Source organism: Trichoplax adhaerens, genomic scaffold, assembly GCF_000150275.1.
Source record: "Trichoplax adhaerens TRIADscaffold_2 genomic scaffold, whole genome shotgun sequence".
Classification (NCBI taxonomy): Eukaryota; Metazoa; Placozoa; class Uniplacotomia; order Trichoplacea; family Trichoplacidae; genus Trichoplax; species Trichoplax adhaerens.
In genome coordinates, this window is record NW_002060944.1 from 2572692 (window position 1) to 2590143 (window position 17452).

Sequence of the window (17452 nt, forward strand, 5' to 3'; positions counted from 1 at the left end):
AGCGCTGTTGTTCTTTCTAAGAGTGCTTGTCTCTCTTTACTAAAATCTTGGTTACTTTGTTGTAGTTTTTCTTCCGTGTGATGATGTTGACTTTTTAGCGATTTTAATTGTTGCTTTAGTTCTTGTATTTGTTGAGTAGCGTCATTCCATTGCTCCATAGCCCTAGATGGGTAATAGATATGAGATAGTCAATCGAACGAAAGGAAAAATGATGGAAAATATAAAAAGATTAATTATTCGTATTATAGCTATAAGTTCATATCACAGGAGACTAATCCTCTAATAATGTCGTTCACATGCTTGTAATAATTTAAGATTTTATACCCATTCTTCTCTTCATTCAGTTTAGATAATTGTAAATCCCACTCTTTCTTTTCATTTTGCACTATTTTCAGTTCATCACTCTTGCTTTGTAGCTGGTGTTGACTTTGGCTTAATTCAGTCTCAATTCGTTTCATATTTTTATCCTGAACTGAAACCTCAGCCTCTAAGCTAACAACTCTGTCTTCTAATGATGGTATATGTCGTCGCTGATTTTCAATTTCTTGGCTTAAATATTCAATTTTGTTATGGGATTGCCTTAATTCGTAACTTAAATTTTCATGGTCATTATGTAACTTATGATTTTCACTGACTAATTTGCTGTTTTCTTCCCTCAAATTAGACAATTTTTTACGCAAATTGTCATAGTCGGAATCATTATTTTTCAGGCTATAGTTTGACCCAGTTTCATATTGATCATGGCCAACTAATGACAATTCAGAGCCACTTTGCTCACCTTTTTTACTGTAGACTAAAGAGTGAGTAATATTACTATGATGTTGAATCAAAGGCGCAGATTGATGGTGATGATAATGAAGTTGTTGTTGTTGTTGTACAAGACGCCCATATCGGTTCGCAGTATTATCGTGTCCTGTATGAAGAGCACTACTGCTGCTACTACCGTAGGGATTAGCATTTCCGATAGTTTCTTGAGTAATTCGTGGTGATTCGTGGCCACTTATGTCAGCAAGACTTGTTGGTGTCGTAGACAACTGATTAGGCTCCATAGAAGAATGTTCATTACCACTTTGCTTTAGGTGAAAGCTGGTTAATGAGGATGTTTCACTGGTACTTTATAGAAATGCAAACAGGAAAAGACATTTTTGATCAAAAATTTGACGAAGACTACCAACTAAGAAAGGTAATTTACCTGCTCATAGAGTATTAGGATTTTTCGACAATTTTAATCAACTGTATATTTAATGATTATATTTAATTTCATTTAATAGATAGCAGATTAGCGTCAAGATGACTCTGATTTAAAATTCAGTTCTTGGGACTTAGATCTAGGCGATACTATGTAATTCTGCCTGTCTTATACCGCATAGGCCAAGGCTAAATTTATGTGATTGTTAATACATTTTTACATACAGTTTACCGGGGGAACACTATGAAACTGTAGTCTAAGACTTTTATATATGAATTTTGGCTATCTTTATACAGAATCTTGATATTCATATCACGAAATGATTTAGTATGCGCTGAAATTGAGATCTTAAAATACTTCTTAAAGTCGCATTTGTAGCCTTAAATGATGCGATATCATGCTAAATATTTTTATGTCCACGCGAAATATTTAAATCAAAAACGCCACATATATAGGAAATTTATGCTGTGAATATGAGAAGCTACAGGACCAGTATCAAAATAAAATAAAACTTGGAAGACATGCATATGTTCTCAGATATTGCCTGTGGAATAGTAGTACAAGTGTATAGCGTAGAATACAGAAATGATATTAGAAAAATACTTTAATTAATATGTCATGTATTCATCTAGCATGCACTATGCTTTAAGTAGCTAATAAAATGATATTTAATGTAGAGTCGACAGGTCATGCACAGTATTATTAATTTAGTATTGTAAACTTATTAAAAAAATGAAAACAGATCAATAGTGCATTATTGCAATGAGTGTATATTTGATTAAAATTGAAAATCAGCAGCTAGCATGAGTACTATGCGATTATTAACTTCATTTAAGCTCTACTGTCATACGGACGGTCTTTATTAATAGTGCATGAAGACGAGTATTTTTCTCGTGTACTTAAAGTAACTTTGCATTTCTCACTAATTAATTGCTAAAAGATAGTACCTGTGACAAATATTAGGTTATTTAAGTTCAGTAAAGTATCTTCAGTATCGTGGGTTGACGTATGCTTTACATTACATTAGCGTTTACAAATACTAACAGCTTAGTTTATATATTCTTAAAAAATGAGATATGGTTAAATTCGTTATTAAGTTGTCGAGTAAGGCACCTATATTATAAATTACTTGCTTTTGCTTATTTATTTCAGATCTTAGGTAATATTTGTAAGGTATATTCGTTAATGTTAGCAGAAAATGTTTGATTTCCTATGATTGTACTATATCAATAATATAGAAAGGTTTTAATTTAAGAAGTTGATATGTCTTTCTTAATGCTCTACATGTTAATAGTATTTAGTTTCTACTAACAGGCTACTCTTACTTTATTGAGAAAAGCGATTAGCTGCATATAGTAATGGATGTTAGTCGTATTTAGTTTACTGATATTTACTCCTTTAGCAGTAAATTAAATATTCAATGATATTACGCATGATTCAAAGAGAAATATCAAGGAAACAATTCACTAATTAAATGAAATGAACATGTGGAAGTGCCATAATTAGACATCATCAGGTATTGAAAGAATAATAAAAATGGGTTTTGTCTTTGGAACAGTAGATATTAACTCCAGTTAAGCTTTTATTACTATGCATGATGGAAGTAATTATAGCTAATAATAATAGTATTTAGGATTAAAAACTTGATTATTTCAGAGGTATGGGTACATGCCAATCTATGATATATGTATGGTTTCATTTTTGCAGTCTATTTGTTACGAAAATAAATGTCTCTATATAAATTCATGCCTGTGACTAAATCTGTCTAGGCTAAAAAATTTTATTTCGTAAATATTAACTTCGTAACTGCGAAGTTACTTAAATTTTAAGGTTATAGCTTACCTATTTAATTCAGATTGGCTTAAACTTTGTAACGATCTTTCCGTTTCCAGTAACTTTTGACGGAGTTCGAAGCAATCTTTTATCAAGGAGTCTTCGTCGTTCATTTTATGCTTGGAATAAAATTATTTGACCACTAAATCACTAATTTTCTTGTCGTTTTTTAAGTACTGTCGAAGCGGATACTATCAACTTAACAAATAATATTTACCGGTGATTGAGACTAAAACAATTGAAACTAAAATTTCTTATTGCTGTTGTAGTGCTAGGACGGCTACAAACTTTAGGTATAAATCAACATTTAAGATAACCTGAAAACAATAATCTATACACTTTGTTGGGAAGCGGTAAATGATCGCCCTATAGGAATTAACAGTGATTACTAAATATTGAATTGAAATTTATCGCAGTGCCTGGCTTCTGTGCAGCGATATAAGTAGTTCATAATTATAATGAGTCTAAACTAGCATATCATATCTGTGTAGATTGCTTAGTATTTAATTAAGAGTCGTAGATAAATCTAATTTGATTAATTTCGACAGTCCAGTAAAATTTAAATTGCTACTAGGATCTCATCGACAACTTATTAATATTCCTAATGAATTTAAAGTATCGTGCTGATTATATATATAAATAAGAAGTAGGATGTAAAACAAAATGTAATCGCAATCGTTGAACTGTTCCACTAATAACGACGATGTACTACTGAAGTAGATGTAAATTTTTTTTAACTATAGTCATACTAATTACTTAACAGCTATACTTGTTTCGATATAACAATTGCGTCTTCCCTTTGCATAATTATCATCGGATTGTAAATTATTCGTCTTATTTTGTGGTTGATCTTTGCTGGTTTTTACAGAATTTCTACCATGCAGCGTTAAACACCAATCCCAAGTTCGATTACCGATGATTATTAATAATAGAATTATTATTATTTCTATATTTACTGTTCACTTCTAGAAAAAAGTGTCTTATAAGGAAGAACACTGTACACTGTACAGTGTATACTATACTGTCTACAGTATATTATATATTAATTAATTATTATACTACAGTATATATAGTAGTACTATTACAACAATGCTGAAAATTAACAGAACTTTAGTTAATTTAAAACAACGAAATCGACCGTTACGTTGCCTTGATTGGTTTACACGATATGGCATGTGATGTAATGAAACAATGTACCGCTCTATGCTCGGGCACTGTATGGTACCTCCACGCAATTTGGATTGGTCGAAACGACACACTGTTTATAACTGTACCAGGGACTTTTGAGAAAGGCATCTGTCTTACAAGTCCTTGACTGTACACTATACACCACCGTGTATAATCAACGATAAAAGGTTCTTTACTGAAAAAAAATAATACAGTATTGTACTGTACTAATTAGGAGTTGTGGTTGCATGTACTACTGTAATGATGGCAGCTGGGCGCTGCCATAACGACGAAAATCGGCACTTTCTATTACCTCTACTAGTAGCTTATACCCATTCATGCCGTACACTGTAATTTTTCATTCAATGTTGTGTTGAATATACTGTAATCGTCTATAATTATCGATAGCTTGACTATGTTAACTTTTTACAGAGCACTGTCTTAGGGGTCTATGTATACGTAGTAGTCCGTGACTATATGTAGTGTAGTCAAGTATAAAGTTCATACTCAATACTGTATCAACAACACTAGACTTGACTAACGTAGCCTGAGCATGCAAAGATTTTTATTTTGCAATTCTTATAAATTTGCGCAACAGCGCAAATCATGTATTGTAATACATGCAAATTTCAATAAAATCAAGTCTGTTTAGAAAGAAATTCGTAAAGCAACTACATTGAGATGCGATTAAGTAATTAATATTAACATGCGAATATATTCAGTCCGTCTGAAAAGGCCGAAATCAATGATGCGCACATTCTGATTACGCTGTAATTTGAAGTGGACAAAAAATTAAACCATTTCATAGATTTACTCGAATTTAATATTCAACCACTCTGTACATAATCGCATCATTAAAATTCGATAAACATGGTTATTTTTACATGCAATCCTAAGATTAAGCATGAATTACGATTCGTCTCCTGCACCTAAACTTTGCAAGAAAGCAGCTTTCTTCTGTGCTACCCTCTCCTTACGTTGTTCTAAGGTTAATTTCTTTTCATTGAACCTACAGAAAGCAAAATGGCCATTTCAATAAGCCGCAAATAAAAGATCTCAGCGAAACGTGGATTGCATACCTCTTGTGAGCTACTTTCTTTTCTTTCTTAGCAAGCGGTGCAGGGTTAGCTCTGATAGCAGAATGTGCACTCTTATACATTTCCTCGACCTAGCGCAAGTTAGAACGTTAATTCATACATAAAGCGATCTTACACGAGAATTGAACTTAAACACAGTGTCTCTAGTTTGGAGTACACATAACAATTAATGCAATCATATTGGCTTATTATGTAAAGGAGCAATGAAATGTTCATATGAGAACAAATATTGCCGATAATATCTTAGAGTTTGTAATATATGATATATACCACTATTTAATAGACAAAAGTATCCTGTACTAATTACATTACCCAGGTACCGATTTGCCATATCTTATACTAAATACTTCAGAAAAGGATTTTACTAGCATGACAACATCCGCAATAGCTGCGGTATCATCGAAATCGCTTGCTACCGCAATGTGTTTTCGACTGATTAGCAAGTTCGAATATTTCGCTTATCAATGCTTTTAGAAGCGAAATAGATTTACTGTAGCTTATGATTACAAAATAAAAATGCATAACTGCACGTGTTAGATCTCCTAGGAATTTACTAACTAGTACTGTACATTACATCATCAGATATTATGGTATTACGGATTAAACAATCTAACTTTCACATACCGAATCTGCTGTAATACCATTTTTGATAAAACGTGAAAATTGTGACCTGTAGGCCTCCTCATCTTCCCCTTGGAGCTGTCGCATATAATCAGCTACATGACATCCAAAGATGCGGTCCCGATGTACTCCAGCATCATATGATTTACTTTCGTTATCATACCCTGGAAAACGCTTATGCCTAAAGCAAGATTCCTTAAGATTAGACGATATTTAACACAATCTAAATAAAAAAAATTCTAAGTGGTAAAGGGTCGTACTGATGAGGTATATTTAGGCCACCGTCTACGGCACCCTTCAACGTGCCGAATATACGTGCCCCGGTGGTAGTTCGAGCTAATCCAACATCCAGAAAGCAACGGAAAGCTCTAGCACCTTCATCTGGTTCTTCAACTTCAAAGTCTTCTCCGTCGGGCTCTTCCACACCAACATATTTATCGGCTAAGTTCAATTTTGTTAAAACCTGATCAATTTAATACATACTGGTTATAACCTCGTTCCTTCCATCTCAGTGGTGTATGACTAACATGCTCGCTTTCATAAGAAATAAAATTATAGACCTTACCCTTCGAGCGAGCAATAATCCGGTACAATAACAAGCGGCGTAATTAGTTAAACCAACTTTGATTCCATAACGCGGAAGCTCGTGAGAGTACGCAGCACAAAAAATTTCGTCGCCCTCCAACTTAGCACATGCAATCTGATAAAAACAATACGTACAATCAGCAACTTCTGTTACACCAAGCAATGTACTGTATACGGCTTATTTTGTAAGACTATTATAGAGTAAATTTACAAATATTTGAGCGTTTCACAATGTGTATGTAATATCCGGATCAGAAACTACTCACCAGGTCGATAATAAAATGAGTATCACGGATTTGCTATTTTAGGAAATGTTTATTCTAATGCACTATGTATACGCATACACTGTGTAATTCACGGTACTATAGTTACATTTATGTGATGCAAGCATCAGCTCAGCGCCAGATAAGAATGTCTAGATGCGATCAGGCGAAAGCCATCACAATAACCATGCAAAATTTCGAAATAGTGCAATGATCGAGACGGGGCATAGTGGATTTTATAACAGTAAAGTGCGGCTAATGGGTAATCAAAATTTATAATTGCAGCGCGGTTATGAGCATGCATTCAAAGTACCTGGCAAATTACATCTTTGTTTGTTAATCGAACAACCATACGATATTTCGGTGAGTTATACTTGTTCTTGTCTTGCGTGCATAGTCGCTTTCGTGCGAAGTAATCGGTTTTACCCTCTACAAGAATTTTAAAGTTTTCTTTAAATACCCATTCAACGAGGAAGAAGTAATGAAATCACGCCGCCATATCAACTCCAAAATTTAAAGCGTCACTACTATGCAGTACTGCTACTAGCACGACTTACCTCGTCTGCGCTTGTATTTGACTTGAAATCGTTTAAAATAGGCCTTATTCTTGACAACTTTGACGAAAGTCTGTCGATGATAAAACAATTCGCAGATCAACTTCAATTACGTTACATGATAAGGACAGCGATTAACTAGTGATAGACATTTACGAACAATTTTGACAGTGAGTAACTAACTTTAATAGCTTATCATACAAGCGCTGTTACGTGCAAGCAGTTTTATACTGCACACTGTACAGTATAACAGGTGAACTTAATGGCGGTGGCATGCTTTTCTGCAATAGTTTTTACTATCGTAAAATAATCGCAACAATCCGATAATGTATTTCAAAGATTTTATGAAAGAAGCATATAAATATGATAGTGACAGCATCTTTTTGATAAATGTGGAAAAAAAACGCACCATTTTGATATTACTTGAGTCCTTCAAAGATCAATCCGCTGATCCTAATGATGGCTCCAAAGCGACACGAACAGATTAAGAAGAAGGAATTTCACTCCTTGAGACGCATGCTTATAGAGGTTTTCTGGCACCAATAACTTGATCTACAGTACTGTACTGTGCAGAAGGTGGACAGGCTAGTACTGTACACTGTACACTTACAGTACTGTACAGTACACGTTCAAAAATATGATTGAAATACAGTAGAAAGACTACTGTATATTAGAGTATTACTGTACAGTACAGTACAGTATGACATGTACATTGTACAGTACAATGTACAGTACTGTGCAGTACAGGTCTACATATAGTACAGTACAGTACTGTACAATGAGTGTACATACTGTACTGTACTGTATACTTGAATTTAATATTAACAAAAAGAAATTAAGTGTTTAGGAACTCGTTGTCACTTGATCTTACTGTAGTATTATTAAAACTGGATATAGAAGTACTGTATATACAGTACTGTACTGTACATTAGTTCGGACGGGCGAGAACCTGTATTTTGTAGTTGGTATATTCAAAGTTTTTACACACGATTGTACACCGTACAGTACTAGCAGGCACTAGTATTAGTCTTAGAAGTCCCTGCACTAATGGCTCCGATCGGACAGCAAAGTCAGAAATTGTACAGTACTGTAATACCAGCATTGACGTCTATTTGATGAAGTACAGTACTTCACTAGAAGAAGGTACTGTACACTACTACCGTACACTACTGTACTGTACACTGTACAGTACTGTACTGTACATTGTACAAACTCTCCAAGCCCGAGAACCTGTAATTTGTAATTGGCAAAGTTTTTACTCAAAACCGTACAGTACACTGTACTGTATTGTACAGGTCAGTACTGTACTGTACTGTTGTGTACTGTACTGTACAGTATTACTATCTAGAGTTAACACTAACAACTGTATTGAAAGTTCGTGCTACTCTCACTTAGCATACAGTACAGTACTGTACACGGTACACGATATAAAGTTACTGAACCTCTGACAGGTCTACACGGTACGGTATAAAGTTACTGAACCTCTGTTAAATGAGCACATTATCGTAAACCGTCAGTAAAGCGACGGGAGTTTGCACTAGTTGTATCGAAAAGGGGCGGCTTATACTGTATACGTACGCCGTTCACACTTACAACGCATTATACTGTACAGTACAGTACTGTACAGTAATAACAAGTTTGCATAACAGTGAATTGCATATACTGTACACTGTACACTGTACACTGTACAGTAGTACTGTATTGCATCGTACAATCTAACAAATAAAGCGTAGTACAGTACAGTACAGTACTGTACATGTACTGTACAGTACAGTACAGTACAGTATAATAATTTACAATACTACAGTACACTATACTGTACACTGTACTGTACAGTACAGACTGTAATACACCATCTCTAAATTGTAGCAGTTGTACTGTAATTATCCATTACTTAGCAACCATTTCAAATACTTTCCTTGTCAATATGGATGCGACTAAGAGGCCATTGCAAATTCCTCCAGGTTTCTCAACCTACGCTGAAAAACATGGCATTTTTCAACTTCTTGAAGTAAAGATATGGCTAATTAAAATTCTATAGAATCTTGCTGTTAATTATCGTTTCATGAAAACTATTAGCATTTTGCATCTTGTGCAAGTACTGAATGCCAGCAGTGCACTATAATGTTAGTATTTGGGAAATATGCGCATATTAATTTTCACTAACTTGAGTTAAACGTTTATTTCAGCGATTACTCCAGAAGATTATTATTACACAACCTGATGATCCGTTAGCCTTTATGACAGATTTCTTGAAACAGGATAACGACGATGGTAATTTATCATTTGTAGAAACGTGCGCTAGTAGCTTATTTACTGTACACTAGTATACCGTAAGCTAACAGACACAATATCAAGCGGCAGCCTTCGCAATTGTATAAACAAAGTAAATTTGTTACGAATGCTACGACTATAGATCATATTGACAGTAAATGATAGAAGTATTTCAGCTTTTAACGATAACTCCTATATCAGTATTTAAGGATTTCGATTAAGTAGCAATGTTACTGTGCAATTATATGTCGCTATCTTTCATATCCAGAAGGCTGACATTATGATTGTACGCTAATTTACATACCTTATAACGTCACTTGGCTGTTCTTGACTTAAGTTAGTCTATTTTGTCTATGGTCTTTGTCAGCGTCTCTACAATCAGTATATACTATGAACGATTTTACTTTTATCACCTTGTTCTATATAATCGTCAACAATTTCCACTTTATAGTCCACAAGATTGTAGTGCAAGGTCCACCTGTGTCCGGAAAGCGGCAAATTGTGAGTATTATACTTGTATAGTATTTCATAAATGATCAAATCTAACAGGATTATTATGCAATTATATAATCTTGCTCTAGAGTAAAATGATAGTCCAAAAATTTGGAGTTGTTCATGTTACACTACAGAAATTATTCTATGACTCAACACTGTCCGAAGCTAAAAAGGTTGTATAATGAATGGTAAATACAGCATTTACTCTTATTGCTTGAAGTTCTAAACTTTACTTTATAAATTGAAAGGCCATCGAATATTTGCATGAAAACCAGGTAATTCTAAGATACGACTACATCTGATACTATTACTCTAATAAACTTAAAGTAATTATAAATTGTGTTATATTATTTAACTACCTTCTTAGCACATTCCATCCAATATTCTCGTTCCAATACTAGAGGATCGATTACGAATGCTCGATTGTCAGAATAAGGCAAGCTTCTATTTATTAAAATATCGGGTAAATAAATAGACTGATATTAATTATGATAAAAAATAAAATTTCGTTTTATCGCTAGGGATGGCTTCTTGAAGGATTTCCACAAAATAGGGAACAGGTTGAGCCGCTACCATAAGAATTATTAGAAATAGTTTATTTACTTTACCACTAATTTGAGGTGATACTATTTGTAGGCTCTCGCGATGCAAGTAGCTGGAATAATGCCTAAACATTTTGGTAATTTAGTTTTTATTAGGCATTTATTGATGTTATGGCGTTCTGCTGCTTAACATGTAAAATAAATAGTTCTCGTTATAACTTTTAAATTTGACTGTTTCAGTCTTACTGGATGCGCCAGATGCTGTATTAGTAGAGCGTTGTCTTGGCAAGCGAATTGATCCCATAACTGGAGGTTTGAGTACTAAATTATTACTTTTATAATAATATTTAGCTGCGCTTATGGAAGCCAGTACTTTACTGATATCTGTAACGTATTACTTTGTCTAGATGTTTACCATATCTTATTCTACCCACCTGATGATGCCCTCGTGGCAGATCGACTGGAGCAGCAACAAAACTATAACACTGATGATGTTTCAAGTCGATTAGCTATTTTTCAAAGGTACAACTAACATCATTCCTGAATAGGTTGCTAGAGTATCAAAATTCGAAAATCAATTTAACTGTGACCATACTAATTTATATTTTAGGCATATCGATGGTATCATTGAATGCTATAACAAGGTATCTAAAAAGATCAATGCCGATCAACCGATTGGTGATGTATTCGCCCAAGGTAATGTTCACCAAAAATACCACTGTAAATATTTTCGTTAAAGCAAGATCTTTATTAATATTATAAAATTTTTTCAATAGTTCTTAGTTTTCTATGTACCAAATCGAAGTCAAATTCACCATTTACGCCTCGTGTTGTTTTGTTGGGACCTACTGGTAGTGGAAAAAGTACTCAAGCTGATTTACTATCTAAGAAATATCAGTTGATTAATGGTAATTTTTTAGCATATATTTTGATAAAGAAAAGGCACTTTGGCTAATAGGAATTTGCAATCTAAAAAAATTTATCTATGTACTATTGCAGTATGTGTCGATTCTTTGGTTAAAGAAGCTATTGTTAAACAGTCTAAAGCTGGAAATGGAATTAAGCTTTATCTCGATCGTGGTGTCGCAGGTAGAAATTATCTTAGTGTTGAGTTATGAAATTCATAAAGTAATTGGGCTCGAAAAACCGTTGTATTATAAGTAGACAGCCATTGCACTGGTAATAAGCTTATATCTGTTTTATTTTTACTTTTATAGCTCCTGATGCACTAATGTTCCAATTAGTAAAAGAACGCTTATGCCAATTAGATTGTATAAAAAAGGGTTGGGTTCTTCATGGCTACCCGCGAACAAGAGAACAGGCCGTAAGGATGGCAGAAATAGGCCTGGAGCCGAATAGGTTATTAGTATGTTTAATTGATTAACTTTCAATGAATGATATAAAAACTCATCAATTTATTTCATTTTTGCTCCTACTACTGCTAGAGTCTTTGCCTTAGATATTCCCACTGATTCAATATTAGAACGATTATCCCTTCGCGGCACCGATCCAATAACAGGCGCAAGGTACGATTATGCAGTGAAAATTGCAGTGGGCGTATGCTTATATCTAGTACTCGTTGCTAATGTTACTTTAACTTCAAAAACATAAGATTAAAGATATTTTTCTGCTTCTATAAATATTCTCATACAGGTATCATATGCATTATAATCCACCAAGGACTAATGAAATTGCTAGTCGTTTGAGAACTGTAAGTTTGTTATTATTATTGATCAATTCCTTATAATCTTTCTATATACAGCACCTCTTCGACTAGTAGAAACCTTGCAAATATGTGCAGTACAGCATAAGCAAAAAGAGAACAATACAGCACATATAAGATTTGCAGGAGAATTAATTCAGTATTGCGTACAATTGAAAGCAAATATCAGAAGATTCATTAATAGCGTAGAATGTAAACCTGTATGAATCAAGTACCATACACACGTAATTACAAACCACTACAGATCCTAATCAGATATGTCGTATATAAGTGAACTGGAAAAATGCTTGAGGGCAGCTTTCAAGTATTTAACAACTTTGAAACCTTAACATGATTACTTTTTCTTAACTTAAAGCACCCGGATGATACCGAAGACGCGATTATGAAGCGTTTAAGTGCATATCAAATATTTATAGACGATATTTGCGAATTTTATGGTAATACAATCAAACATATCAACGCCGATCAAGATCCTCATACAATCTTCGAAAGCCTTGAAGCTGGAATTGTGTCTCCGCTTCCAGTTAGACCAGATACGCCGTTTTAGATGCAATCTACAATGACTTATCTATGGTTACTAGAACTTTAAATCAGTATGTGTTATATGTATATCAATAATTGAATTAATTATAAGTTAGTTATTGTAATGATTTGAGTGTAATATAATACCTATCTACTTCAGTTCTGACTATGTATCGCATCTTTATAAATGTTTCTTATCAAGTATAGATTTACAGCTTTTCACTGTCGTAAATTGCTATCTTGTAGGGAGTCTGTAGAGAATACTTCTTCAGCTAACTTCACAATGTCTTATTATCATTTTTTAATTCCTATGTGCATGATTGAATTTATTGTAACTACAAATGCTTAATAGTAAGTTAAAGGTACAATGTAGACAAAAATATATTAAATTGCGTTGGATCTTAAATTATTGATTTATACTGTATTATTTTTACTTATTCTGATGAATAAATGTTTTCTTCAATTTTATTTTGACGGTATCTGTCCTTTAATGTTACATGTACAGTATGCTGTAAATTTTACACCGCAGCTCAGGTGTTAACTTGGTTTCATCTCATATTATCTATTTTGATAAAATGCTTGAAGAAATTGAAAAAGGATTAATACTAGTCTATACGATAAATTGATATTAACCATAGGATGATGCACTCACATATCGCAATATATATGCTATTAAACAGCCAGTCCTCCTGATATTTAAAACCATTGATACAACTACTGTAATTTTTCTTTCCTTTCTTGAAGGTAAATATTTGCTTGATGTTTAGATGTAAGAAACTAGTAATTGACTTTGTGAAATAAATCAATTTTAATAAAGTTTTAGGAAATTAGATGTTGCTTGTAAATTTAGACTATCACGATACGGGCTATGATGGCAACAACTCAATTATACTCAATTATGTTCAAAGAAATTCTGCTTCTACGGCAATACGACTATAAGTATACGCAGTAAAATATAATACCATTATGATGTAATTACGAATACTCGAAATACGATATTTTCCCAGCTTATTCCTTAACAGGCCTGATTTTAATATTTTCGAGTCAAGTAGATTTTAATTTATACAGTATGTGATCAATGGGGTGTACATAGATAGCACGAGTATGACATTCACAGGTATTAGAAAAAATTCATGTTTAAGCTAGTGCAATGATTTAGTTACTTCTATTATGATTAAATCGTTTTTAAATACGAGATATGTAATATATACCATATACCATAGTTAACTGTCGCATTAAGATACTAATACTAAAATGAAAGAATATAAAATAGCAAACAGGAAACAACGCTTGATAGATTAAAATTATGTCCCACATAGTTAAACGTGCACTGGCAATTCAAGGACAATTGTACATAAAACTTGCTCGCCATTTTCATTTAAAGCTGTGAAATTAATAGGTTGCGTTGCTGAGCCAGTTTGTAGGCAATCTTCCAACTTCGAATAGATTTTTGGATATGAATCCTTAAAGTTGATATAGTGATCTGTTAATACATGGAGAGTATGTTGTAAAAACTGCTGCTTAAAATCCGTGGTAATTCCGCTACTTTTTTTCAGGTCATACATAGATACAACAACATGATCATGATGCAAGTTATCATGATCATTACAATCTGTTAGCGAAGGCGGATCCAAAGTAGCAGATGGCGTCAATAAAGTAGGATATAAACGGAGTTGAACACATGTTTTATATGATTTACTATATGCATTACCAGTAATAATGCGTAGAGAGTTTTTACTTTGCCTTTTCTCTAAAGGGGCAACAACAGTAACACATAATAAATATTCCTCTATTGGATTGTATTGATCGCACATCGAAACCAATATAGATGCTTTAGATACGTGTCCAGCGGATTTTAGTAATGTCGTTTTATCAGCGTAACTAGGAGTATACGATAATTTTTTTAGGTCGTCGACATGAAATTCTTTGGCTATTTCTAGTGAAGGTAAGACTAATAATAAACATCCCCGTCCATACAGTTTATACTTATCCATAGCTAATTTAGACAACCATAGACTTGTTTCTTGATGTTGAATGCACATTACGACAATGTTATGGATGCATTCTTTGATAGAAGCCACAACTTCAGACAGTTTCTGTTGCTGACTGTGGTTATCATCAGTGCAATCACTGATATCTATTTGTAAATGGCGAGCTCGACTACTGATCATACAAACTGCCTTATCACCTTCTTGATGCGATTGTTTCCTAATGGAAATGTCAGCTCTACCTTTAGCATCTACCAGGCTTACTGAATCGCTTAGGATATTTTCATCGTCAGCGAGATTTCCATCACTGTTACGTGATGATACAGAGTGATTACTTAGGTAAGAATCGTTAGATCCAATGCGATGGCGTGTACAATCTTGATTGTCATTCGTATGAAAGTCTGATGATTCGCCGGTGTCATGGACATAAATATAGTCGGTATTATTGTAATCTACCAATGTGACTGTTGACATAGACTCTGAAGTCGCATCAGCTTGGTGTCTTTAATATATAATAATATATAAATAGCAATTTTTCTATAAGCTAAAATTTACGTGCTAAGCCAGCGAAAACATTAAGACTAGATGATAAAACAAAATTCTGCTAAAAGAGCTCAATACACTGCAGTAACATATAAATAATAATTTATTTGGATAAAATAGACTTACATCTTGGTTGGATCTGTGGCAGATCCATCGTTGGCGTTATAGGAGTCGGGAGATTTTCCTCCTGCTTTCGTTTTCATTATTGTATCGTTGTTGTTATCATCAATTTCTAAGAAACCAATTAAAGAGACTTGTTATATTCGAACATCACACCCTAAATTTTCATATGAATTGAAATATCTAACGAATATGGATGGTGTGATACATTCGTATATTTATCTTTGATGGGTATTAGCACAATGATCAATTTAATACACAGTAAGGTGCATATAGATATAAATACTGAAAACTGTAGCAGTAGAAAAAATCGTTGTACTACAAAGGCGCATGGATATGATTGAATTTTTTAAGCTCTCTTAATTTCGCAAGTCCTTTACAAGCTAATAAACATGTTCGTATCATGGTATGAATGAAGATAAGGCTAAAAAAATTTAGCACCTACTTTTACTCATTGTAATATTCAAATATCACTCGTATTTCACACAATCTGATGAAAGCGTCATCTTTGCTTAAGCGTGGATTGAGCTCCTTTCGATGCAATTTTTTAAGCGTAATGAGCTGGTGCATAATTTAAAGAATTAAAGCATTACGCGTATCTCATGTAGAAACTTAACCATTAGCTGTATACGATTAAAGTGACGCAAGTGTGGTTATGATTTTCTATTTTGTTCTTCTGGGATGGCAACGAAAACATCGAAGCTCAGTCTAATTAGCATTCGTACTTAATAATAAATAATTGACTTCAGAGAATAGAAAACGATCTCGTTTCGCTTCTTGTAAAGAAGAGTCAAAGAATAGACCAACTATGTAAAAGTAAATAATAAGTAGGTTAGTAGTAACAGAGTTACTACAAATTACTACAGTAGTACTGTAATTTCTAGAAGTCCATGGTTAGTACACTCACGGACTCTTTAAGAGAATAGAAATTCCTGGTACCGTAAAGTACATTATTGTAAATCATTCATTAGTAAAAGTTAGAAGAAGAATTTTACTACGTTACTGTACAATGTATAAAATCATTGATTGTAATCTTGAAAGATTTTACCGGTAAAATACGCTTCCATTTGAGAAATATTTTAAACGACTTCCATCAAGTATTTTCTATGAGATTGATAGCTTTGATGTTAAATGATAAGAACGTTATTTACTTAAGACATTTTAATCGTTTGAGCTAGATTTGATATTACGTATTATGATACTACAGTACTGTATTTGTTTCGATAAAATATCCGCATAATAAATTGAAAAGAATAAAAATTCATTGCAGCATTACGCAATTACTTGACTGCATTAATTAATTTTAGGAATGAGCTTATCAATTAATTTCACTACAGCACTTTGTATGCTTTCAACTCCAAGTACAGCATTTTAAAAATGGATAAACTGTACACAAGACATAATAGCAGTTTATGTTATTTACTCGCGGTTTAAACGAAAAAACAATGCAAATGTAGATTTGATTGTTTATAGGAAACTAATCGTGAGCATTACATGCTCATGTTATTAGTTCTCAGCAATAAGTAATTTCGGGTTAGGTAATAGCGACTCGTAATTATTCGCTTTGACTATGTAAGAGACACTTTGGATCAACAGTATCTCTTTCACAGTCGATTCGATCTTTTTCTAATATTGATCAATTAGGTCTTACCTGTAGTTTGTTCATCTTCTTTCCTTTTTTCAGCATTGCCTTTAAAAAGAGCTTTTCCAACTAACATCGCTAAATATGCGATAACAATAACCGAAAGTGTACATAGAATTAATTGATCACATACGGAGTTGTACATAAAACTTTCCATGAACCAATTATGGCAAAAGTTAAATATTGAATTGATAAACATGATGAGTTTAATATACGAATATAATCACAGTGTAATAACAGAATTAATACTCTAAGAATACAGGGTTAAGAGTTAAGATTCGTTAATTCAAAGAG

The 17452-nt window shown here is 33.3% G+C and overlaps 3 protein-coding genes across 3 annotated transcripts; 1 reads left to right on the forward strand and 2 right to left on the reverse strand.

The window, feature by feature from the left end:
- Positions 1-5098: 5098 nt before the first annotated feature.
- TRIADDRAFT_37180 (expressed hypothetical protein) lies at positions 5099-7804 on the reverse strand (the record flags this gene model as incomplete). The annotated part of the gene is made up of 8 exons (XM_002109812.1): positions 7719-7804; positions 7313-7382; positions 7069-7184; positions 6473-6607; positions 6168-6370; positions 5911-6088; positions 5269-5357; positions 5099-5198 (listed from the first exon to the last, which is right to left on the reverse strand). Exons 1-8 carry the CDS (start codon positions 7719-7721, stop codon positions 5099-5101), a joined length of 894 nt encoding a protein of 297 aa, XP_002109848.1. The 5' UTR covers positions 7722-7804.
- Positions 7805-9236: 1432 nt separating this feature from the next.
- TRIADDRAFT_53152 (uncharacterized protein) lies at positions 9237-12890 on the forward strand (the record flags this gene model as incomplete). Its single annotated transcript, XM_002109244.1, has 16 exons — positions 9237-9320; positions 9499-9583; positions 10035-10084; positions 10327-10353; positions 10446-10541; positions 10600-10638; positions 10715-10757; positions 10861-10932; positions 11028-11142; positions 11231-11316; positions 11397-11528; positions 11620-11709; positions 11838-11979; positions 12066-12146; positions 12274-12331; positions 12699-12890. The coding sequence occupies 16 exons, from the start codon at positions 9237-9239 to the stop codon at positions 12888-12890; spliced, it is 1392 nt and encodes a 463-aa protein (XP_002109280.1).
- A 1294-nt stretch (positions 12891-14184) lies between these two features.
- TRIADDRAFT_53153 (uncharacterized protein) lies at positions 14185-17357 on the reverse strand (the record flags this gene model as incomplete). Its single annotated transcript, XM_002109813.1, has 4 exons — positions 14185-15355; positions 15523-15628; positions 16242-16322; positions 17168-17357. The coding sequence occupies 4 exons, from the start codon at positions 17355-17357 to the stop codon at positions 14185-14187; spliced, it is 1548 nt and encodes a 515-aa protein (XP_002109849.1).
- Positions 17358-17452: the final 95 nt, after the last annotated feature.